Genomic DNA, 26618 nt, shown 5'->3' with positions numbered 1-26618 from the left:
AGTTCCAGCAAGCCCCTAAAATGACTCAGAACGGATGATACAATATCACCAACACTACTTTTTCCTCATTCTCAATTTCAGCAGAGAGCAAGCAGTCAGAAAAATGTCACTCTTCTTCATCCAAAAAAAGATTAGAGGGGTTGGCAGGATCCCCAAAATCTGTGAAAAAGCTATCTGGAGATCTTTTATTAGGAAGCATCATGTGCCAAACATGAGGCTTCCACTAAACATATTCTGAAAGCCACATTGATAGGAGGAATACCTATCTCTATAAATTCACCCCCCCCATAAAATTCAGAATTCTTCACATGATGTCATATCAGAGTGGGATCTTCTTGTCTCTGAAGAAGATATCTATTCTGAATTAAAAGATCAAGGTGTGGCAGTTGTCAAGCAAATATCAGTGCACAAGAATGGGCTCCAATTCTCATCCTTACATTCAATACATGGTCTCCAAGTCCAAGGCAAGCTACTTAAACTGCCCAGTAAGGACATACATTCCAAATCCACTTAGGTGTTTTAAGTGCCAAAAGTATGGCCACTTGCAAACAGCCTATAGTGGCAGCAGCATGCTCAGTGTGGTGCCAAAGACCATGATAGCAAGGAATGTCCAGCTTCAAAGCCAATTTTTACATTTTGCCAAGGAGTATGCCAACACTGGAAGGAAGAAAAAGAAATTCAAAAACTGAAAACAAGAGCTGAGCATCTTCTATCAAGGGTCCAGAAAAATGCATCCAACCAATAAATAGTGACAAGACATCATATGCCCAGAAAGTTTCTGGGAAGTTTCAGGATCATATACTCCTCTCTTTCCATTTATTTGAGTTTGCTAAAACCAATTCAAAAGGCCAATCAGTTGCCATACTTATATCCATATCTCCTACACTACCACAAATGAGTGAAAAGGAAAAACAGTTAAAACTGCTCTCATCTCATCAACCACAAGAACAAATGAATGTAGAGGATAATGAGACAACAGAAGACTTGGTCTTGAATGCTTTATGGAAGAAGAAATGGACATGGGACAGAATCTGTATCTACCCTTTCCCCCACCAAAAAAAAAAAAAAAAAACCAAGACTGAGAAAAATAAGCCAGCAGCACTTCAGAAACCAACTGACAGATCCACCAAGCCTAAGTATTGACTAAATTGCTATTGTAAAATTATCACGGATTCCAGTGAAATACTGAAGACATCAAGGCACTTTTGCAAAAGCATGAACTAGCCTGCTTTTGTTTACAAGAGACTTATCAAAAAGCACATTACACCAGTATACTTAACTTCCCTATTATTTGTAAGGATAGAATTGTTGATGGCCATACTCATGGAAGAATCGCTATCCTTTTGGACAACCACACTCCATTTCAGCCTTTGCTAATTGCAGCCAACATAGAGGTGGTAGCAATGTGCCTTACTGTGGGGTTTTTATTAATAGTCTTCTTTATTCATTTGTCACCTAGGACTGACATCCCCCAGAGAGATCTTCATGAACTTTTAATGCAGTTGTTTCCCCCTTTCCTTACTTCTTGAAGATTTTAATGGACATAACATCCTGTAAGGTAGTGCTGACATCAATGGAAGGGGACAAGTCATTAGAGCATATGCTCACTGATAATTACTGCTCCCATTTAAGTGTGAGAAATGGGACATGTTCTTCTACATGACTGCCCATATGTTTTCTGCCATTGATCTTTCTGTCTGCTCCCTTTGTGCACCCTTCACTTACTTGGGAGGTGGAGGAGAACCCGTATGGAAGTGATCACTTGTCTGTGATAACAACCCTAATTAGTGGGGACTATATCTTTCTTTTAGGCCAGTGGTAACTGACCAGGCTAACTGGAATGCTTTCTAGCACGTGGAAAATTTTGACATCATTATAGTCAGTCAGAAGCCTATCAATGATGCAGTCACCTATATCACAGAAAGTATCATCCATGCAGCTGCAATTTAAATTCCAAAAACATCTACCTGGTTTCCACCATTTCCAAAACCATGGGGGGAATTCAGAATGCATAGCAGCAAAAAAGCACAAAACAAAGCTTATGGAATGTTTTGACGATATCCTAATTTCATATCCTTTAAATGCACATGCTAGCCCTCGTGGGTAGCACATTTGGTAGGATCGCCATCCTGCCTGCACCAGGTGGAAAAGGGAAAAGACCTGAGTTTGAATCCCGTCGATGACAGGAGTAGTTTTTATGGGTCTTTTTCAGAACATGACTGAGTTAGTTGGTCTCAGGCAAGGGTAGCATGGTTTTTTTTCTCCCAAAACCTGGGTTTTTCATCCAACAAACAGAAAATCGACCTCGGAACACATGCAATTTACAGAAAATATACACAGAGCAATATGGCCTTAGTCGCCAATGTTCCTAAAACCCAATAACAACAGCAACACATGTGCTAATGCATGTTATATGTGATGTCAGAGCCAAAAAGGAATCGTTGATCTGTTTTACTTTTTCTCTTACCCAGGCAAGTGGCTCTGAGGTGGTCTGGGACAAAATCTGGAAAATGAAGGGAAAATACACAGCACACCCCTCATTGGTCCTGGAATATAATGATTACACTATTGCAGACTCAACTGTGATAGTGCAATCTCTTGGGGAAACATTTTCTAACATCTCAGCAGCATCTCACCTTACTCCCCAGAATTTATAATCCTTAAACACAAAACTGAGAAACAGGTCCTTAATTTTACATCAAAGTGTATTTACTCATATAATGGGCCATCTATCACATGAGCTGAAAAAGCTCTCTCTTATGAAGGCAAGTGCTATTGAACCAAATTATATCCATTATGAGATGATTAAACACCTTTCACTAAAATTCATGGACAACCTACTCTTTCTATAAAACAGAATCTTCCTTGAAGAGCAGTTTCCAGACATGTGGCACAAAGCAACTATTCTATTTTGCTAAGAAAGGATCCTAAATTTTTAGAATCTTTTCATGGCTTAGCAAAACAAATTATTGCTCTGACTAGCTGTTTGTGCAAAATATTAGAGAGAATGGTCAGCACCATCTTTCATGGTACCTAGAATCAAAAGACCTTCTCTCCTGCATTCAGCACAGCTTATGAAGGAACAGGTCCACTGTGGGCCACTTAATTAGAATGTAAACATCTATTTGAGATGCTTTCCCAAAAAGAGAGCACCTGGTGTCCATCTTCTATGATATAGAAAAAAAAGTGTATGGCACAGTCTTGGAGATTTGCAGATCAGCCCATGGAATACAGAAAAAGCAAGCTGAATAAACAATATCCACAACCCCAACTTGTTTTCTATTTCACCCTTTTTTCCTGGTGGATCACAAATTGCAAATCACAATAATAAAGTTTGGAATAATTTCTGCAGGTATCTTACAACAGATAATCTCTTAAAATATAAACAACCACAAGCAATGGCTAGGTATACCCGGAAACAAGCCAGAAAACCTACTGGATGCAGTTTACTTCTTCAATAAACAGAAATAAGCACACAGATAATATGGAATAAAATAGTAACAGTAATAGTATTCACCTATAAATAATAAATAGTAACAGTAATAGTGTTATTCACCATATAGTGCAAGGAAGCCACAAGTTTTTGCTGCACTGGCAAATATTTGGCTAGTAAAAACCAAACAGATAACAAAATACAAATTATATGCTTCTCTCCTCTTATAGGTAACTATCCAGTTGGCCTTTAAATTTATTCAAACTGTCAGCCTTAACTACCTGCAAGGACAACTTGTTCCAGCAATCAGCAACTTACTGGCTGAAAGCAAACTTCTTGCAATCTAATCTAAACCCCAACTCCAGTAATTTTAATTTATGCCATATAGTTCTGGAATTCTTTATAATAGTGAAAATTCCACCTTCATTAATTTTACTAATTCCTCTCAGAGTCTTATAAACCTCAACCAGGTCACCTCTGAAATTCCTGATTGCCAAGCTCTGTAGCCCACATAATCAGTCTTTCTTTGTACGGTTGTTCTTTTTCCGATCTCACCATTCAAAATTGCCAATTTTTGGATCCTTTCAAGAAGCTCAATGCCTTTTTTCAGATGAGATCATCATACTTGAACACAGTATTCCAAATGTGGTCTTGCAATTGCCTTATACAGTAGGATTATGACCTCCTATCTCTACAAAGTAATGTTCTATAAATCATTGATAAGACACCACAGGCTTTTCTGGCTGCCTATTTACACTGTTCAGAAAACTTCATATCTGCCTGTATCATAACTCCCAGATTCCTTTTTTCCTCCACTCTTTTTAATTCAATCCCGCCAAGTGTATAATTTATTTTGGGGTTGCTATTCGACAAGTGTTAAAACCTTGCATTTGGCTGCATTAAAACATAGCTGCTACTTCTCTGACCATCTTTAAAATCTGTTCAAGTCATCCTGAAAGAGCAGTGCTGATTATTAACGACTCTACTGATCTTTACGTCATCTGCAAATTTTGACATCATGCATTCTATCCCTTTGTCGATTTGATTTACGAAAATGAGAAAAAACAGTGGTCCAAGTTGTTGTTGTTGTTGTTATTTGGTTTTTAGGAGCATTAGCAACTAAGGCCATATTGCTCCATGATATGCGGTGGTCATTCCTTGACCTTTCCGCATCCTCCGTATTTGGTGGTGACGGGCTCGAACCTCGGTCTAATCAAGAAGCGTGTGCTACGCACTGCTGCTCCTTCCCACCTGGCTACGGAGGCGCCTAGTGGTCCAAGAACCAATCCTTGGAAACCCTACTCGTGACATTACACCAATCTGAAGAATATCCATTAATCACAGTGCTCTGCCTTCTGCCCTGCAGCCACTCAGCAATCCACCTTAGAATTTTTCTAGTAATCCCAACCTGTTCCAGTTTATACAGTAACCTCTCATGAGGGACTGAGTGAAATGCTTTGCTAAAATACAAATAAACTATATTAAAATTGTACCCTGAATCTGCCTCATGAGTAACTGTGTCAAAATAGCCTACTGTTAGTTAAACATGATTTTTCCTTAACAAAACTATGTTGTGTGTCCTTCAGAATGCCATATCTATCTAAATGTCCCCAGACTGCACTCTTAGTCATTGCCTCTAAGATTTTTTTCTACCAATGATGACAGACTAACTGGTCTGTAATTACCAACATCACTCTTAGATCCACCATTATGTATTGCTGATTCATTTTTATTTCTCCAATTCAAAGGAATCTCTCCTGAGTCCAAAGATGCCTTCATAAATTTTCGTCGGTTCAATACTTTCCCTGGCGGTCTCCCTCAAAACTACTGGGTATATGCCATCAACTATGGGAGCCTTTCTTGCCTTTATGCTCAGAAGTTTTTCTAATAAATGGTTGTCTGTAATTACAAATTCACTAATTTCATATGGCTGAGCCTGACTTGTACAGCCTCTTCTCCTCAGCATGAAGGGTCTTTCATCGGTAAAAACTGATGCAAAGTACCTATTCAATTCATCTGCAACATAATCTGGGTTATCTGAGACTGTCCTACACAAAAATAAGACTTTCCACTTTCCTGCACTAGGACTTTCCCACACAAAAGAGTGGGAAATATAAAAATTAACCATCCTTAATATTTGCTGTAATGGAGAAAACATTACCTTCCCATTAGAGATAGATGATCTATTGGGAGAAACCTTTGTCAGAGTGTCAGTCATAGTCACACCACAGAATAGTTTTTGATTTTCAAGTAGAAAACTAAGAAAAATGGACTTAATTTTGATATAAAAAAATTTAATCATGCAATTGTGGTGCAGTAACATAAGCAAGACCAAATGCAGTACATTGTACATAGATCTGCCAACTGTCACCATTACAGTAGGCAGCCATACCCTCTTTTCAAATATTACTTCTTATAACATAGAGGAAGTTACTATTTGTCTTTTTTTTACAGTTTCTTTTATAATCCATTCTGTATATTTGATAATTGGGATTAATATCTCTCAGACCTTTATGATATAGCCTTAGATGCTAATGCGCCATAAAACTCTAAAACAAACAAACAAACAAACCTTTATGATCTCATTGGACAACTACCTTTTCTGTTCTTTGATTAGATAATTTTACTGTCCCAAAGGTTATTATGTTGGTATCTATTACAGTGTAGATACTGATGGGAGGGATCATATAATAGAGTGAATACTTAAAAATAATGCGAAATGTGGATAAACACTATCTTTTTAGTCTGCCTGAATTTTTTTTGCCATTGATCATCTATCTACTTCCTTTCTCTCCCCAAACTCTCTTTATTTACATAGGAGGTGGAAGACAATGTTTAAGGGAGTGATCATATCATTGTGGTATCCACTTTGAGACAAAGACCTTCTGAGCCGTCAAATATAACATGATGGAAATTTGTTAATGCTGACTGGAATGCCTTTGAACAGCTAGCACAGTCTGACATCACAAGAGTTGTCCAGGATCCTGTCAATGCTGAAGTAACATACATTACAGACAGTGTTGTCCATGCAGTAGTAGCTATAATTCCAAAAATATCTACACTTTCCACCATTTCTAAAACCATGATTAAACTCAGAATGTACAGCAACAAAACAATGTGTAGAAAATATTCTGATGATATTCCTTCACTGAAAATCTAATATACCTTAAATGTGCAGGTTCCAAAGCATGCAATATTTTACATCAGATACAAAGGGGATTTTCAATCTATTTCACTTCATTCATAACTCCAGTCCAATAGGACGAAAGTAGTCTGTGAGAAAATGAAGCAAAAATATCCATTATCATGGCAAGATCTGCAACTATACATCCATTAAGTTTTATAATTACCCTTCAGTAATCATTAAAACTTAATGGATGTATAGTTGCAGATCTGACTATAATTGCAAATATTCTAGGGAAGACATATGCTGGAATCTTTTGGTAAAAACATTTTGTAAAATCTCCACAATAATATTACCATCCCACAGTTGCTGACTCTTAAACAGAAAAGTTTTATGGGCAGCAACTCTGAAAGGCTTTTGTTGTGTAATGAGTATTGTATAACCAAGTTTTCTGTTGACATGGAAATTTAAAAAAAACACTCCACACAGTGCCAGAGTTATGTAGTTTGGGTTCCTGGCTTCCATATTTTTAGAAGCATTTTCTAATGTTTGCTACACAGAGTGCTTTTATATGAGTGGTATATGAAATAATGGATAATAAATAAATAGATTTAATCACAATAAATGAAAAAAGCAATAATTATAGTAAATGAAATGCATTTAAAAGCTTAAAAACTTCTTAATTTATTACAATAACTGCATTGGTCTGGAGCCACTGTATCCCAGAAAATCTGGCCTCAATTTCACAAAAGTATCTCTGTTGATTTACATTTTACTGTGTCTAATATTATTGTATGCTATGTTGTATTAATATCACTATTATTATATTTTCTCAGATGCCTCATGCACTAAAATAAGTATTGCAACTCCAAGTTTTAAGATATAAAAAGAAAAAAACAAAATTATGTGACTATTTTCTGCCAGCAGCACAATTTCCAATTTTTTTTGTGTGCTCTTGAATCGTTCTGTTTTTTCATTGTGAAATGCTTACAACGTGCCTTTAGTATTCATGTTTAGTAGAAGTTATATACAATACCTGACACACCGAATTGGCCCAATACCCACTATTTTTCATTTCCACTGGGGAGCAAACAATATCAGTGTTGTTACTTGTTTGTTTAATTTCCATCAAAAATCACATAATCTTATTTGAATGAATAATGAGCATTGCTAGGAAACAAGAATGTTTATTTCCAAAAGAGAGAAGCTTAAATTTTCATGCAGCACAAATTCCAGTGTTGGTAATAACTAGAAGACTTCTTTTAGGCTATGGCCAGATGGTCAGATAAAAATGCTGAAGTTAGTAAAAACTGTTAGTAAAAATGCTGAAGTTAATAAAAACTGTTAGTAAAAATTCTGAAATTAATAAAAATGCAGCATTTTTATTCTCTTGTCTAGCATCAGAAGAAATCTCAAGTTTCAGATTAAATTTATGAATAAGCCCCGTACCCAAATTTTTAGCTCCTCTTTTTTTAGAAAAAATAAAAAAAATAAAGGCTATTCAGAAATTACAGCAATAGCATTTATTGGTTTGAACAATAAATGCTTCTCTATGATACAGTATTTTCTATCATGATTTTATTTTTTTGTTACTAGTTTTTTTTTTTACTAATGACTTGTATTTGTGCAACAAATACAAGGCAGGTCCTGTTGAGCTTTCTGCTACAAAGTCATCCAGGAAGTCAATTCCTAGATGACTTACTATAGCCATAATCTAAAGCTGGTATAGAAAAACCCAGTTTTACTATAAATACAAATATATATATATATATATGTGTGTGTGTGTGTGTGCTTTTATAAACTAAATATTTGTACCTTTGTCCTGAATTCCTTTGTTTTATTTTAGTTAATTGTACACTGAATTTTCTATTGGGTTAAATATTTTTTCATAATTGAGTTTTGAGGGTTTAGTCTGAGATTCACATTTATGGATTGAGATATTGCAAGGACTTTTATTTTATTAGCAGTAATTTATTATTTAATACTGTGGAAGTGCCCCTCTTAATTTGTGTATATATACTTTTATAATATTAATATTTATAATTTTATAAAGAATAAAATACTTAGAAATACAAATTGCGATATATTTTTTGACCCCACCTTTTTTAATATTTATAGAACTGTAATAGTTTTTAATTCTCTTTTAGTTCCCGCATCACAGTTGATCCAGAAGGGGACCTCCATTTTACAAACGTAACTCTTACTGATGCTTTGGATGAAGCCATGTATGCATGTAGTGCTACTTCAGTGTTTAGAAATGAATATAAACTTGGGAACAAGATCATTTTAAGAGTGGAACCTTCTGGAAGTATGTACAAACAATAAAATATTTATATATTCTTGTTTAACACATTCGTCCCTACTATGGGTGCATTTTTAAAAAATATTTACATTCTAGCAGAAAGTTTTTTTTTTTATTTTTTTCCTTTTGATGTACTTAACTCAAAAATGAGAGATAGCATGATTTTGCATTAAATAACCATTAATTGCAACAACTCACTGATGAGTCACCCTGCCAGATGAATTTCACTAATGTATTGGTTGATATTAGCAAAGGCACATGATGCAAGAAACCAAGCTTATATAGCATCAGCCAAAAAAAAAAAAAAAAAACCCCTTATTTCACCCATCCACTTGCTCCAAATGTTTGTCATGTTCTGCCTTGAATCTATTTAAACTATCAACTTCTACAACGACAGATGGAAGTTTGTTCCAGCAATCAACCACCCGCTGGCTAAAGGCAAACTTCCGCACATCTATCCTACAACTGTCTTTCCTCAATTTGAATTTATGCCCTCTCAGGTGATTATTCTGAGCAAGAGGAAGAATCTCATCAGCATTGAGCATGCTCAAACCATTCAAGGCTTTATACACCTCAATCAGATCACTTCACAGGTGCCTAATCTCCAGACACTGTAATCTGCAAAACTTAAGCCTTTCTTTGTAAGAGCAACCCTTCGTTCCATCCACTAATCTTGTTGGCATTCTCTGTACTCATTCCAACAGCTCTACATCCTTCTTAAAACAAGGCCTCCAGACCTGTATACAGTACTCAAGGTGTAGCCTGACCATTGCCTTAAACAAGGGAATTATCACTTCCTTATCCCTGCTAGAAAAATTTCTGTATATCATTGACAAGACACCATGATTTAACAGATATTTATTTAAAGTATACCCAGTAAAATAAAATAAAATAAAATATTCTGGAAATATTTTATTTTATTTTATTTTATTTTATTTTATTTTACTGGGTATACTTTAAATAAATATCTGTTAAACTATGGACCCCAGTACTCCAGGCCCATTTGTCACTAAGACACCATGAGCTACTCTTGCAGACCATCTGCACTGCTCAGAAAACTTCATATCTGCCTGCACAATTACCCCCAGGGCCTTTTCATTCTCTACCACTGTCAGTGTGGTACTACAGAGTTGATGCATTACTCTGAGATTACTGCTTCCCATATGTAGTTCTTTACATTTGTCAATATTAAACTTCATTTGCCACCTCTCAGCCCATCTGCTCAACTTTTCTAGATCCTGTTGCAGCAGTGTACTGTCATTAGTGTCCTTAACAACCCTGCCAACCTTCGTATCGTCTGCAAACTTGGACATTAAGCCTGCTATACCATCATCAGTATCATTTATAAATACAGAAAACAACGATGGACCCAACACTGAACCCTGAGGGACTCCACTAATAACATTAGTCCACAAAGAGCAGTGTTCTTTGATTACCACTCTGTCTTCTCCCACTCAACCATCCCTTTATCCATAGCAGCAATTTGCCTCCAATGCCACACTGCTCCAATTTGTGCAGCAGTCTTCCATGTGCAACAGTATCAAAGGCTTTTCTAAGATCCAAATATATAATATCAAAGTTATTCTTTGCATCCAGTTCCTTTATGACTACATCATAGTATCCAATGAAATTAGTCAGACAAGACTTCCCCTTAACAAACCCATGCTGTGTCCAAGCTGTAACTGAAGTCTTGTCTAGATGATCCTGCAATGGTTCTTTAACCAGTGCCTCCATTAAATTCCCTGGAACAGAAGTTAAACTAACAGGTCTGTAATTACTTGTGTCTCCCTTTGATCCTCCTTTGCACATCTCCAGTCCATGGGTAACTCCCCTCTCATAATTATGGCTAAGGGTTTGCTTACTTCCTTTGCCACCTCCTTTAATATAACTGGACAGATTCCATCCACCCCAGGTACCTTTCTTGTGTTTATCTTCAACAATTTCTCCTCCACTTTACTCTCAGTTATTACAAGATTATCTAGCTTACTGCCAGATTTGAATACACCTCTGGCATTCTCCTCCCTGAATAACTCCTCATGTGTGAATGTCGATGCAAAATATTTATTTAGTTTGTAAAGTGGAACTGCTTAGACCTACATAGTAATATCAATGACTTAAATTATTTACTTTTTCAGATTAATCCAGTGGCTGTATTTTTACAGGAAACATTTTGTCCCTGCAAATTTCTTTTAGATTTCAGAATCATACTCTGTATAGTTGAGATAGGAGGTACTGAGACTTCTGCTCATGATGAGGTTTCAATTCTCTTATTGTGCCTTCCAGACATGTTCAGTTACAGACTTCCTTAGATGTTATAATAGTTCTCATTAGAATGTCAGTAACCCTTGCCTTCAATTTGTATTCCATGCATGATTCCTATAAGTTTCTGAATACCATCAACCAATTTTCAGTGTACTCTTTAAAATCTGGCACCCTCAGAGTTTGAGAGGTTCTGTATTTTAGCAAGGTGTACCTAGTGGTAAGAGCAGTTTTGGAGATGCAAGTCATTGAATATTAAGCATTAACAAATGAATGTATTTACATTGGTAAACATTTATAAAATTTATAAACATTTATAATGGTAATGCTAGTGGTTTAAAATGTAAATAAAAATTTAATTTGTTAAATAAAACAGTCACAACAAATGTTCTGACTTTGTAACCTTTTCAGAGATGTAACCTTTTCAAAGAAAAAATACTTTTTAAATGGAGAATAAAGAAAAAGTAACTAATCTTCTTGAGAGATAATTATTATAATGAAGCATGCTTTATCAATTTATGTGACATTTGTGGACTGTGGAAAATTTTCAATCAATTTCTTGCATGTAATAACAAAAATCATTCAATTTTATATTTGCCACCATTTATATCTATAGCAGAGAAAAAAGCAACAGGTGGTCAGGGTCATTCACCTGGCCTCTTTCATGGCATTAGTATAGAGCGAGAAGCCAAGTGCGAAGATGCTTGTTTTCTTCCTGTTTTAATCATGCACTGATTAAAGCAGGGAGAGAATGACCAGCTATAGGACTAGTTATAATGGCAGTAATAAAAAAACCTTAATTGTACAGAATTAAATAAATTGTTTGTTCACTTCAGTAAGTCCTTATTTATGGAAGAGATTAACCATAGATTTAATGAAAATACATTTTTAGGGATGTTAACATATGTGTGTAAAGTGCCTGTTCTCTTCATCCTGTCTATCCATCAAGTAATAACTTGATGCAAAAAGCAATAACTTTTATGTGCATAATACTCAATTTGTGCATAAAAGTTGTTGTCTTTTGCTTGTGTTTTTTATATATAAATCATGTATTATTACTATTTACTAACACACTTTAAATGTAATATAGTGCATATGTTAACTTTTTGCACCTGTACCTGCATTGGGCTTTTTTCAATCTCTCTCTTTGCTCGTAGCTGTCCTAAAGTGATGTCAAGGTCACCAGGCATGCATTTACAGCCACTCCCCAACTCCATCATCAGCCATTTTCAATCCACTGCAGGATGAAGGCCTTTCCAGTTCCTTCTGTTTTGTGCAATGGCCATCCATTTACTACCCACAAACTCATGAATTTCATCTGTCCATCTCTGTTGTTGTTCTCCAGGTTTTCTTCTAGCTCCTCTTGTGTCTCTTCTTCCAGTCACATAGTTCCCTGAGGAGCTGTTGTGGCCACCAACAAAATCCTCCAACTGCATCGATCATATGCTATACGAGCGGCATCACAAAATGTCACACCCAAAAGTTCACTGATCCCATCCTTCCACCTAGTTGCAGGTCTTCCTTTAACAGCAGTTTTTGGAGTTGGTTTTGTTATGGTCTCTGTGGCATCAGATAATGTGGTGGTATGCCACTGTCTACCACATGGCCAATTTTGAAAGGGGCCGGCTTTAATCATAGGAAGAGTCATCATGCATCCCATGAGATGCTCTTGAAGAGGAAAGGTGACTACAGCAGAGCTCCACTTAGTGCAGAAGGCTGATTACAACTTGTTTTCAGAGGTCATCTGACTGTATTATATCAAAGCCTCTTTCCCTTCAATCTTGGGTACCATTCTGTTATTTTCTTAGTCCATCTGTCATCATCTCTTTGAGCTATATGTCCTGCCCAAGACCATTTTAGTTCTTTAGTTTTAATAAGAATATCCTTTACCTGAGTTTGCTGCCTAATCCATGTGTTTCTCTTCTTATCTAACAGTCTGATTCCCAATATAATTTGTTCCATTCTTCGCTGTGTAGTTCTCAGCTTCTCTTCCATTCTTTTGGTGAGTGCCCAACTTTCACTTCCATAAGTCATGGTGGGGAGTATACATTGGTTCATTATTTTACGTTTCAGACAAATTGGGATATTGCTCCTCAGTATGTGACTATATTTCCTGAATGCTATCCATCCAAAATTTATTCTTCTCTTGACTTCCAGCCATTTATCATTTTTACAGCTAATGACTTGTCCCAGACAAGTATATGACTCCACCTTTTCAATTACTGCTCCTTCAATCATTATATCCCTTTCTGTGGCATACTTGTTCATCATTACTTTTGTTTTAGCCATATTCATCTTTAGTCCAAAATCCTTACTAACTCCCCGCATAACTGATTAAGATTTTTCTCTCCTAATTCTTTGGGATCGGGGCTTATGACCACAATGTCAACTGCAAATTGTAAATGGTTTAGGTACTCTCCATTCACATTGACTCCTTTCTGCAACCAGTCTAATCTTCTGAAAGCTTCCTCAAGGGCAGCAGTAAACAACTTTGGAGATAGTGTCGCCTTGTTGAACTCCTTTCTCAATTTTAAATTTCCTACTGTCTTTGTCTAGTCTAATAAAGGAGGTAGCATTCTCATATATTTTCTTGTGTATCTATGCCTTGTCTTTCCAGTGCCCGAAACATTGCCTTATGCTGTATGGAGTCAAATGCCTTTTCATAATTCACAAATGCCAGGCATAATGGTGTTTTACATTCATTTGCTTTCTCCGTTAGCTGTGATATTACGTGAAAGGGATCCATAGTTGAGGATCCTGTCCTAAAGCCAGCTTCCTCTTTCGGTTGATTCTCATCAAGTATTCTTTCTAATCTGTTAGTAATGACCCTTGTGAACAACTTGTAGATGTGGGATAACAAGCTAATTGGTCTATAATTTCTGATTTATCTCCTTTCTTATGCAGCAAAACTATGATTGCATTATTCCACTCCTTAGGCATCACACCTTTTCTAATGCATTTTGTGAAGAGTCTTGCCAGTTTTTGTGTCATGTCTTTTCCTCCAAATTTTAACAACTCTACAGTAACTTCATCTTCCCCCGGGGCTTTCTGATTCTTCGTTTTCTTCAACGCTTGTTCTACCTCATCAGGAAGGATATCAGGTATGTTGTATGTGTTACTAATTTGCGATCCATCTGCCCTACTGCTGGCATCATTCCCTCACTCCTTGTATAACTCTTTATAGTAGTCTCTCTGCTATTTGAATTATGCCTTCTCTTCTATTTATAAGTACATCATCACTGTTCTTCAGTCAGTATCATTTGTCTTTCTGTATTACTGCTCATGGCTGCTGATTTAAATCCTTTGTTTTCCCTTAATACTTGTTCTACTTTTCTTGTGTTAAATTTTCTTATGTCCTCTCTGAGTCTCTTTCTAATGGCTTTGCATAACAGCAATACTCAATTTTTCTACTTGTCAGCGTTTTTCTTGCTCTTCATTTGTTGTCTTCGGTTCATCATGACAAGTGTTTCTTGACTAATTTTTTCTTCTTTGGATTTCTTTTTACCTATAGGTTTTTTGGGCTTTATCACTTTCAGAAAATTGTAATATTCCTCATCGATATCTTGGTCCTGAGCAGTCTGCAGAAGCTCAAACTCATTCTTAAGTTCCAGTACATATTGCTTTTCTCCTCTTCTGTTATCTCAAAGACCTTTGTATTATTTACTCAAGTCAGTTTTTTCCTTTCTTTTCTTACAACTATATCAAGTGTGCATCTTACCATTCTGTGATCACTTCCAACATTTACCTTGTTCAGGACAGTAACATCATTCACGATATATCTTCTGTTAGCGAGGATGAAGTTGATTTCATTAGTTGTTAATCCTTTGGGCTCTTCCATGTCCACTTTCTGTTCACCCTTTTCTTGAAAAAAGTGTTTGTTACTGACATTCCTCGAGATTCTGCAAATTCCACAAGTCTTTCACCTCTTTCATTTCTTTCACCAATTCCAAAATTTCCTATAGTTCCCCTTTCTTTGCTGTTTTGTCTCTTTCTAACCTTAGCATTGAAGCCCCCCATAATGGGCACTCCATAGCCAGGTGGACAGGAGCAGCAGTGCGTGGATTAGACTGGGGTTCGAGCCCGTGACCACCAAATACGGAGGATGCAGAAAGGTCAGGGAATGACCACCGCATATACCCAGAGCAATATGGCCTTAGTTGCTAATGTTCCTAAAAACCAAATAGCAATAATAACCCCCATAATGATAGTGTAGTGAGTTTTCTGTTCATCTAGAAGACTCTCAATTTCTGTGTACATTTCTTCAATGTACACCGAATCATTATAAATCATTATAACCTTTAGTTTATACCTCTTAGAAATCCTGAGTAGTAGTCTTGAAACCCTTGGTGAATTACTTTTGAATTCCAAAATGTTGTTTTTTATATCTTTATGGACCAGAAAGCCAACTCCACCTTCAGTCCTTTCACTGTTTCCATTGGTGCACAGCAGATTTCCACTTGATAAACTTATAAGTGATTCATTTCTTCTTCTTGTTTCAGCCAAACCGATAATATTCCAATTCACATTTTCTAGTTCCTTTTCCAGCTCTAATATCCTGTCTTCACTGATGAGCGATCTTGTGTTGTAACAGGCCAAGATCAGTTTCCGTGCATGGCAGCCTGGTCGTACCCAGAGATTGTTAGCACCCTCTGCTTCCACTCTGATCTTCTCGCTGCCATAAGAGAGGGAGTGAAAGCCGCTGGGGACTGAGGGCCATTTGTTTTGTTGTGCTGTCATGTGCTGGAGGGTTTGGTCTCTTCCTCTTCACTCTGACTAGGCGTCTTGAAGAGAACCACTCTACACATTCGTTGCCACTTAAGTGACGTAACAGGGCTTATCATTGAGAAGGTGTGCATGAGTGGATTTTAGATGATTAGATGATTTTGTAATAACTGAGAGGAAAGTGGAGGAAAAATTGTTGAAGATAAACATAAACAAGGAAACCGGGGTGGATGAGATCTATACAGTTATATTAAAGGAGGCAGCAAAGGAAGTAAGCAAACCCTTAGCCATAATTATGAGAGCTTCCTTGGACTCAGAGGAGATACCCATGGATTGGAGATTGAAGATGTGCAAATGTGACCCCAATTCACAAAGGAGGATCAAAGGGCAACACAAGTAATTATAGACTTATAAGTTTAACTTCTGTTCCAGAGAAATTAATGGAGGTACTGGTTAAAGAAGCACTGCAGGTTCATCTAGACAAGACTTCAGTTATAGCTCGGACACAGCATGGTTTTGTTAAGGGGAAGTCTTGTCTGACCAATATGATTGGATACGATGATGTGGTCACAAAGGAATTGGATACAGGGAATAACTTTGATATCATATATTTGGATCTTGGAAAGGCTTTTGATACTGATGCACATGGAAAACTGCACAAATTGGAGCAGTGTGGCATTTGAAGCAAATTGCTGCTATGGATAAAGGGATGGTTGAGTGGAAGAAGACAAAGAGTTGTAATCAATGGACACTGCTGTTCATGGACTAATGTTATTGGTGGAGTCCCTCAGGGTTTAGTGTTGTTGTTTTCTGTATTTATGAATGATATTGACGATGGTATATTAGGCCTAATGTCCAAGTTTGCAGACGATACGAAGGTTGGCAGGGTTATTAAGGACACTAATGACAGTATGCTGTTGCAACAGGATCTAGAAAAGTTGAGCAGATGGGCTGGAGGTGGCAAATGAAGTTTAACATTGACAAATGTAAAGTACTACATATGGGAAGCAGTAACCCCATAGTTACGTATCAACTCTGTTACTACACTGACAGTGGTAGAGAATGAAAAGGACCTGGGGGTAATTGTGCAGGCAGATATGAAGTTTTCTGAGCAGTGCAGATAGTCTGCAAGAGTAGCTCATGGTGTCTTGTCAATGATATACAGAAATTTTTCTAGCAGGGATAAGGAAGTGATAATTCCCTTGTTTAAGGCAATGGTCAGGCTACACCTTGAGTACTACTGTATACAGGTCTGGAGGCCTTGTTTTAAGATGGATGTAGAGCTGTTGGAATGAGTACAGAGAATGCCAACAAGATTAGTGGATGGAACGAAGGGTTGCTCTTACAAAGAAAGGCTTAAGTTTTGCAGATTACAGTGTCTGGAGATTAGGCACCTGCGAGGTGATCTGATTAGGTGTATAAAGCCCTGAATGGTTTGAGCATGCTCAATGCTGATGGGATTCTTCTTCTTGCTCAGAATAATCACCTGATAGGATATAAATTCAAATTGAGGAAAGACAGTTGTAAGATAGATGTGCAGAAGTTTGCCTTTAGCCAGTGGGTAGTTGATTGGTGGAACAGACTGCCATCTTTTGTTGTGGAAGTTGATAGCCTAACTAAATTTTAGGCTGAGCTGGACAGGTTTTTGGAATGAATGGAGGGGTGAAATGGGAGCGGGTTTTTTTTTTTTTGGCTGATGCTGCATAAGCTTGCTTTCTTGCATCGTATGCCTCTACTAATGCTAATGCTAATAAACATTTAACTCCATGTAGTTTTAAGCCGAACTTTTATTTGTTGAATTTGTGCAAAGTTACAGATAAATCTATCTGTATGCATTTGTAGGAGCCAGACATTAGCATTAGTTGAGGCATATGATGCAAGAAAGCAAGCTTATATAGCATCAGCCAAAAAAAAAAAAGTTCCCATTTCACCCATCCGGTCACTCTAAATGTTTGTCTAGTTCAGTATTAAATTTATTTAAGCTATCAACTTCCACAACAACAAATGGAAGTCTGTTTCAGCAATCAATTTTTTATCTCCTGCTGGCTAAAGGCAACCTTCGGCACATCTATTCTACAATTGTCTTTCCTCAATTTGAATCTGTGCCCCCTCAGATTCTTAATCTGAACAAGCAGAAGTATCCCATCAGCGTTGAGCCTGCTCAAACCATTCAAGGCCTTATACCATTCAAGGTGTATAAAATTCAATCAGATCACCTTGCAGGTGATTAGTCTCCAGATGCTGCAACTTGCAGAATTTAAGCCTCTCTTGATAAGAGAACCCCTTTGTTCCTCTCACAAATCTTGTTTCCCTTCTCCGTACTCTAGCAACTCTACATCCTTTCTAAAATAAGGCCTCCAGACCTGTATGCAGTACTCAAGGTGTGGCTTGACCATTGCCTTATACAAGGGGGTAATCACCTCGTTGTCTCTGCTAGCAAAATTCGTACATATCATTGACAAAACTCCATGACCTGCTCTGGCAGCCCATCTGCACTGCTCAGAGAACTTCATATCTGACTGCACAATTACCCCCAGGTCTTTTTCATTTTCCTCCTCCCTGAGTGTAGTACCACATGTTGGTACATTTCTCTTGGTTACTGCTACCCATATGCAGCACTTTGCATTTGTCAATGTTAAAATTTAGTTGCCATTTCTCAGCCCATCTGCCTAACTATTCTAGATCATGTTGCAGTAGCATACTGTCCTTACTGTCATTAACAACCCTGAAACCTTTGTATCATCTACAAACCTGGACATTAAGCCTGATATACCTTCATTGATAAAAACGGCCTCCGTAGCCGAGTGGTCAGGAGCGGGAGTGCAGTAGCACATGCTGTTTGAGTAGACCGGGTTTCAAGCCCCTGACTGCTGAATACGGTAGATTTGCCAACCCGCACTGGACCAGCGTGGCAGATTATGGTCCATTTCCCTCAGCATGAATTGTTGAGGAGGCTTCCATCCTGCAGTGGGTTGATAATGGCTGCACTTTACTTTTTACTTTTACCTTCATTGATAAATCATCTCAGCACCGAATCTCAGGGGACTCCACTAATAACATTAGTCCACATAGAGCAGTGTCCATTTATTACCACTCTCTGCCCTCTCCAACCCAACTATCCTTTTACCATTGCAGCAACTTGCCTTTAATGCCATACTGCTCCAATTTTTAACACAGTCTTCCATGTGCAACCGTATCAAAAGCTTTCCTGAAATCCAAGTATATGATACCAAAATTATTTTTTACATCCAGTTTCTTTGTGACAACATCGTAGTATCCAATCAAATTGGTCAGACAGGACTTCCCCTTAACAAACTCATGTTGTGTCTGAACTATTACTGCAGTCTTGTCTTGTCTAGTGATCCTGCAGCACTTCTTTAAGCAGTGACTATTATTTTCCCCTGAACAGAAGTGAAACTAACAGTTCTATAATTACTTGCATCACCCTTTGAACCCCTTTTGTGAACTGGGGATACATTTGCATATCTCCAATCGCTGAGGACTTCCCCTGAATCTAGGGATACTCTCATAATTATGGCAAAGGGTATGCTTACTTCCCTCACTGCCTCCTTCAATATAACTGGATAGATTTCATCCACCCCAGGTGCCTTTTTGATGTTTAACTTCAACAATTTCTCCTCCACTTTGCTCTCCACTATTACAAAATCATTTAATTCTATGTTAGAGTTTAGCAAACTTTTCTCTCCCCTCCTTGAATAACTCCTCGAATGAATGTAGATGCAAAATACTCATTCAGTTTATCCGCTATCTGAACAGGATCATCAACAGTCGAACCACCAACACGAAGTGGACCAATCTGTTTCATCCCTTTCCTTCTAGAGTTTACATAAGTAAAGAAGTCTGTTGTTTTTCTTTGAGGCACCTCCATAGCCAGGTGGGAAGGAGCAGCAGTGTGTAGCACACGCTTCTTGATTAGACCGGGGTTCGAGCCCGTCACCACCAAATACGGAGGATGCAGAAAGGTCAGGGAATGACCACCACATATTCCCGGAGCAATATGGACTTAGTTGCTAATGCTCCTAAAAACCAAAATAACTAACTAACTGTTTTTCTTTGCATCCTTTGCCAATGATTTCTCGTAATCAGCCTTCGCCTACCTAACCTCCTTTGTGACTTGATTACTGGCTAGCTTATATCTGCCAGAGGCTTCTGTGTCACCTGATAATTTATATGCATCCCACACATTTTTCTTCTGTGCCTCGAGCCTCATTAGTTCATCTGACATCCATTTAGGTCTAAATCTTGTACAGTATTTCTTGCCGACCGGGCTAGCCGGGTGGGTAAAGTGCCTGCCTGGCAACCCAAAGGTCGCGGGTTCAATTCCCGCCTCAGGCTTGGATCAATGTACTGCAAAAACCTTGGGAGGTGCATTATGGCCACAGAAGCCTATGCGCCAACAACTACCAAAAAAAAAAAAAAAAACAGTATTTCTTAGTTGGTATGAAAAGCCTAATAGCTTCCAAATTAATTCCTTGATATCTTGCCATTTAGAATTCACTGTTTTTAACATATAATCAGTTGATACCACTGTATAGAATTTAAAAAGTGTCTGCGACCACTATAGTCACCTTTACGAAAACAAAAACCCTTTCCTTTACCCTTGATGGTAGTTACATCTTTAAGTAAATCCCATATTAGTAAACTGTAGTCACTGTCACCTAGTAGTTCCTTTATCTGCAAATTCTTAATGCATGAATAATCACTTCTGATAATCAGATCAAGAGTATTACTCTCTCTGGTTGCCACTCGAACGTGTTGCTGTAGAAAACAATCCTCCAATAAATCCACAAAAGTCTTGCTGGCATCCAAGTGACCAACTCACAAATTCCAGTCAGTATCTGAAAAGTTTAAATCCCCCCATTACAAGAGATTCTGATATACTGGCCCACTCTGTTTCTCTGCACAATTGTTTGTTGTACTCATCAGAGTCATTAGGCCTATAACACACTCCTACTCTCATTTAGCCTTTCCCAGTGCTTATGTCACACCAAACTGACTCATCATTGCACTGTCCACCCATATAAACTGGATGCACTTCCTTAGAATTTGTGCTTCTTAACTAACTAACTCCTTTCCTACCCTATCTATCCTTTCTGTACACATTGTACTCCCCAAATTCCAATTCTGCACTGCTCATATCTGTGTGATTTCTCTGATATCCCAACAATTGTCTTTGATGTCTTGATCAGCACTTCAAATTCATCAAATTTATTTACTATATTTCTAGCATTGGTGTACATGCAAGTATACATGCACCTGTTCTTGCTCTTAGTTACCCTAACACAGCCCATGTATTTACTTGTTCCATGATAACTCCCAGCAGCTCTTGAAATCCCTAGCAACCTGCTCTCTAGGCTTCTTCTCATTACAATAGCAGCTGCAAGGATCACTTTTGCCTCTGCCTGCGGCTACTGTTAATCTTTTAGTCTGTGAACCCCCAGGCTAGCAGTTTTCCAACCCACCTAACACTGACACGATAACATCAGAAAATATTCTTGTGCCCTTTCTGTTTAAGTGTACCCCATCCCTGTAGAAGCAGTCTCTTCTGTTAGCAAGCACAGACCATGCTGAAAAAAATTCTACCCCAGTCATATTAATACTATTATTAATATTAATAATGGCAAATAATCTAAGACAGCAAGCATATAGAGCATCAGTCCAAAAAAATAAAAATAATAAATAAATTCCCGTTTCCCCTATCCATCTTCTCAAATAGTTTGTCTAGTTTTTCCTTGAATTTATTCAAACTATCCACTTTCCACAACAACAACAGATGGAAGCTTGATCTAGTAATCAACCACACGTTTGTTTGTTATGTTTGTTTGTTATTTGGTTTTTAGGAGCATTAGCAACTAAGGCCATATTGCTCCGGGATATGCGGTGGTCATTCCCTGACCTTTCCGCATCCTCCGTATTTGGTGGTGACGGGCTCGAACCCCGGTCTAATCAAGAAGCGTGTGCTATGCACTGCTGCTCCTTCCCACCTGGCTACGGAGGCGCCCCACACGTTTGTGGAAGGCAAACTTCCACAAGTCTATTCCTCAACCTTCCTTCCTCAATTTGAATTTATTCCCCCCCCTCATGTGCATAGACTGAGCCCATCAGTATCGAGTTTGCTCAAGCCATTCAAAGCCTTAAATAACTCAATCAGATCAATTCATAGGTGCCCATTCTCCAGATGCCTGCAATTTGGTGAAATGAAGCCTTTCTTGGTAAGAGCACCCCTTTGTTCCTCTCACCAATCTCTTTGCTCTTCTCTGTACCCACTCTGGCTGCTCTGTCTTTCCTAAAATGTGTCCTCCACACCTGTATGCAGTACTCAAGATGTGACCTGACCAATCCTTATGCAATGGGATAATCATCTGCTTATCCCTGCTAGAAAAATTCCTGTATATTGTTGAAAAAACCTCATGAGCTGCTCTGGCATCCTGTTTGCACTGTAAGAAGAACTTCATATCAGACTGCACAATTACCCCAGGTCCTATTCATTTTCCATTATCCTGAGTGTAGTACCACACAGTTGATATGTTACTCTGGAATAACTGCAACCTATATGCAGTACCTTGCATTTGCCAATGTTAAACTTAAGTTGCTATTTCTTATACAACTCAATCAGATCACCTTGTAGTGCCCACTCTCCAGATGCCTGCAATTTGGTGAAATGAAGCCTTTCTTGGTATGAGTACCCCTCTTAGCTAATTTTTATAGATCTTGTTGCAACAGCATACCTTCATTACTGTCATTAACTACCTTGCCAACCTCTGTATCACCTGAAAACTTAGAAATTAAGCCTGATGTACCTTCATCAATATCATTAATAAATACAGAAACCAACAATGGGCCCAGCACTAAACCTTCTGGAACTCCACTAATAACATTAGTCCAAGAAGAGCACTGCCCACTTATGCCCACTCTGTTGTCATCTACTCAACCATCCCTTTTATCCATAACAGTAACTTTCCCTTATTGCCAAACTGCTCCATTTTTTACAGCAGTCTTTTCTGTGCAGCAGTATAAAAAGTTTTCTTTAAATCGAAGTATATGATATCAAAATTATTTTTTGCATCCAGTTCCTTTGTCACTGCATCATAGTATCTAGTCATATTGGTCACACATGATCTGTCCTTTACAAGAAGTATAACTGCATTCTTGTCAGGACGATTCTGTATTGCTTCTTTAACCAGTGACTCCGTTATTTTTCCTGGAACAGAAGTTAAGCTAACAGGTCTGTAATTACTCTTGCCACACTTTGATTCCCCTTTGTGAATTGAGTATACATATACACATCTCCTGTCCACAGGAATCTCCCCTGAATCCAAAGATGCTATCATAATTATGGGTGAGGTATTGCTTACCTCTTTTGCTGCCTCCTTTAATACAATTGGATGGATCCCATCAATCTCAAGTACCTTTTTTTTAATGTTTAACTTCTACAATTTCTCTTCCACTTTCCTCTCTGTTATCACAAAATGTTTAGCTCCCTGTTAGAGTTTTATAAACTTCTGGCATCCTCCTCCCTAACAAATTATTCATTTATGAATGTAGATGCAAAATACCTAGTTAGCCTGTCAGCAACCTGAGCAGAATCATCAACAGTTAAACCATGAACTTCCAGTGGACCAATGTGATTCATACCATTCCTTCTACTGTTAATATAAGTAAAGAATTCTTTACTGCTTTTCTTGGCATTCTTTGCCACAGACTTCTCATAATCTGCCTTGACTTTTGTAACCTCCTTTGTGACTTGATTGCAGACTAGTTTATATCTACTTTTGTATCACCTGATAATTTATATGCATTCAATGCATTTTTTTTCTCTGCCATGTATCTCAGTACTTCAGCTTACATCAATTCTTACTTCTTGCAGGATACCCATCTTTCTAGACTTCATTCAAATTTAGAAAGGAATTTAATGTTGTCTTAGATGAACAAGGTTTTTCTGTTTAATTGGAATTTGTAACTTTACAGAAGTTCATATAAACTAATAACAGTTTTGCTTAAAATGGCATGTGTTCACATGATTATTTGTTTTAGAATTTACAATAAATTTACTTAGACAGGAAATATATTTGTGATGATTTATTTAGTAAATAAAACAGCATAGATAATTCAGCATGAAGCTGTTAAATTTTAAAAAAGCACTTTTTGCTAAAATTTCCTAACTAATAATTATTATTATTTTCTTTTTTTCCTAGCTCCAGCACAAGGTGGCTATCCTCCAACAAAACAGTATGTGTCTTCTCCCAGCATTATTGCACTCAGAGGAAATAAGCTGGAATTGAGTTGCATATTTGGTGGAACGTAAGCTTTTTTTAAAATTGAAATCTACATTCTTTATATTTGTATGAAGGTAGTATGAAAAGTAATGCCTCTTGTTGCATAACTCTTGAAGAAATCAAGATAAATCACAATGAAAAAAAAATAATAGTTAACCCCAGGGACTCACATTTGGTGAGTATGGGCTTGGCACACCCAGGGCCCTGAGCTGGACATCATCATTCTTCTCTTCCTTGGTGATTCCATTTTCTCTCTCTCTCTCTCTCTCTCTCTCTCTCTCTCTCTCTCTCTCTCTCTCTCTCTCTCTCTCTCTCTCTCTCTCTCTCTCTCTCTCTCTCTCTGGGTAGTTCGGAAATTTTTTTTTTGGCTGGTGCAGCATAAGCCTCAGACTTCCTTGCACCATATGGCTAATAATAATAATAATAAAATTTGCATCTAAAAACATATTTGACTATCATTTTTGATACTTTTGACCAATACTTTTTTGACCAATTCTTAATAAATGTTTTTTATGTTCAAGTTAAATTCTTTTGGCTTAATGACTATCTTTCATGACTGCTTTAACTTCTTTGTTAGAGTCAGCAGTTGCTATATTTTTATGTTCAATTAGCATTGCTATATTACTAGGCCTTGTTTGATTATTATTATTTTTTTTAGCCTGTTCAATATCTCAGTGTACTGAATTGACTGTGTTCACTTTTTTTGAAACTTCAATGTTATCCACACTAAAGTATTTGGAAAAAGAGACTAATTCAAACCCACAGTCAAACAGTTTGCTGTTTTCTAGAATTCTAAGGGAGAGTTGCTAGATGAATGGTGTTCCAGCTAATTCCAAAGCTGAAGCAGCATCAGCCAGATCATTCTGAGGTGTCCAATTCTTAGGCTTAGAATTCTTCTTGGATGTGGAGATGTTTTTTGTGATATTATTTGAACTGTGAATTGCATTCTGGCTTACAGTCTCCAGTCAATTAATTGTCTTTTCATTTCTTTTACAAACTTCTTGGAGACCTGGTTCATTCATAATCTTTTTCACCCTAGCTCAGACAAAGTGTTGACCACATTTATTTGAAATTGCTAAAGTTACAGTGATATGTGATTGGTCCAATTCTGACAAACCCTGCTGGAAAAACTTTTATCCCTTCTTATAAATGGCTAGTACTCAGTGACAAGTCTGACATTTTTAACTTTCAGAAACTCGGTAACTGCATGTTGTTTGAACTGCATATTAAAAGGTGCTTCTTTTAAAACCATATCATTTGCGGTATTTTTAAAACAATATCTTGCAGTATCACTTCTGTATTGTAAATAAACAACACAGAAATGATACTGCACACATTATGACTAGGAACTGTTAGCTATTTGGTAAACCTAGTTGGAACATACTGTACTATACTTTAATGTATACAGGAAGGACAGACAAGACAGGAGATATGGAGGGATTATGCTCTTAGCTAAGAAGCATATTAAATCTGAGGCAGTGCATCCAGTTGACATAGGTGACAAGTGCAGTTAAGACAGTTTGGTGTGGTATAAACACTGGGAAAAGAAAACTGAAAGTAGGAATGTGTTGTTGGCCTAATAACTATGATGAGTATACCAAACAGCTATACAGAGAAATACAGTGGACCAACAAATCAGAATGTCTCATAATTGGGGATTTTAACTTTCCAGATGTTGAGTGGAATTTGTGGATTGGTCACTCACACACTATCAAGACTTTTGTGGATTTCTTGGATGACTGTTTCTACACCAGAATGTTAGAAAGGCAACAAGAGGAAGCGATATTCTGTGATCTGGTTATCATCAGTAATGACCATATCAAAGATAACAAAGGGCAGTATTGTATATATATTGAGGCAGATTCTTAATGACGATAACCAGGTCACTCTGTGATCTGGTTAATGATCTGGTGATCTGGTTGTGATCACCAGATCATTAACCAGATTACAGAGTGATCTGGTTACCTGACAGAGTGATCTGATTATTATCAGGTAAAAGACCTATTGGTTGGCAGTGAACACAGCATACTAATGTGCAATTTAATTAAAGACATAACTATTGTCAAGGGTAAAGGGAAAAACTTTTGCTTTTGTAACGGTCATTAGCATTAATAGAGGCATGTGATGCAAGTAATCAAACTTATATGGCATGAGCCAAAATAAAAAAATAAACTCAGAACTAGAAAGGCAGAACTAGACAAACTCCAAATGTTTGTCTAGTTCTGCCTTTGGAAGTTTGTTCGCAGTCAACCAACCCCTGGCCAAAGGCAAATTTCTGCACATCTATTCTACAAGTCTTTTCTCAGTTTGAAATTATCTCAGTTTGAAGTTATCTTGCCCAGATAACTCCCCTCACGGGAGTTATCTGGGCAAGAGGAAGAATCCCATCAGCATTGAACTTGCTCCATCCATTCAAGGCCTTAAACACCTCAATCAGATCACCTTGCAGGTGCGTAGTTTACAAACAGCAATTTGCAGAAC

At 37.5% G+C, this 26618-nt stretch overlaps 1 protein-coding gene across 1 annotated transcript in view; it reads left to right on the top strand.

Annotated features, from left to right (window-relative positions):
• Positions 1–26618, top strand: part of LOC150078459 (neuroglian-like) — a 442449-nt gene that overhangs the window by 239410 nt on the left and 176421 nt on the right. Inside the window, exons 8-9 of the mRNA XM_090385067.1 lie at positions 8705–8865; positions 24057–24162. Of these exons, the coding sequence (XP_090241193.1) occupies positions 8705–8865; positions 24057–24162 (267 nt within the window). The remainder of the gene's footprint in view (positions 1–8704; positions 8866–24056; positions 24163–26618) is intronic.

The sequence above is a fragment of the Mastigoproctus giganteus genome, chromosome 11 (assembly GCF_048544385.1).
Source record: "Mastigoproctus giganteus isolate SK-2022 chromosome 11, ASM4854438v1, whole genome shotgun sequence".
Classification (NCBI taxonomy): Eukaryota; Metazoa; Arthropoda; class Arachnida; order Uropygi; family Thelyphonidae; genus Mastigoproctus; species Mastigoproctus giganteus.
This window is presented reverse-complemented; position numbering and strand designations above follow the sequence as displayed.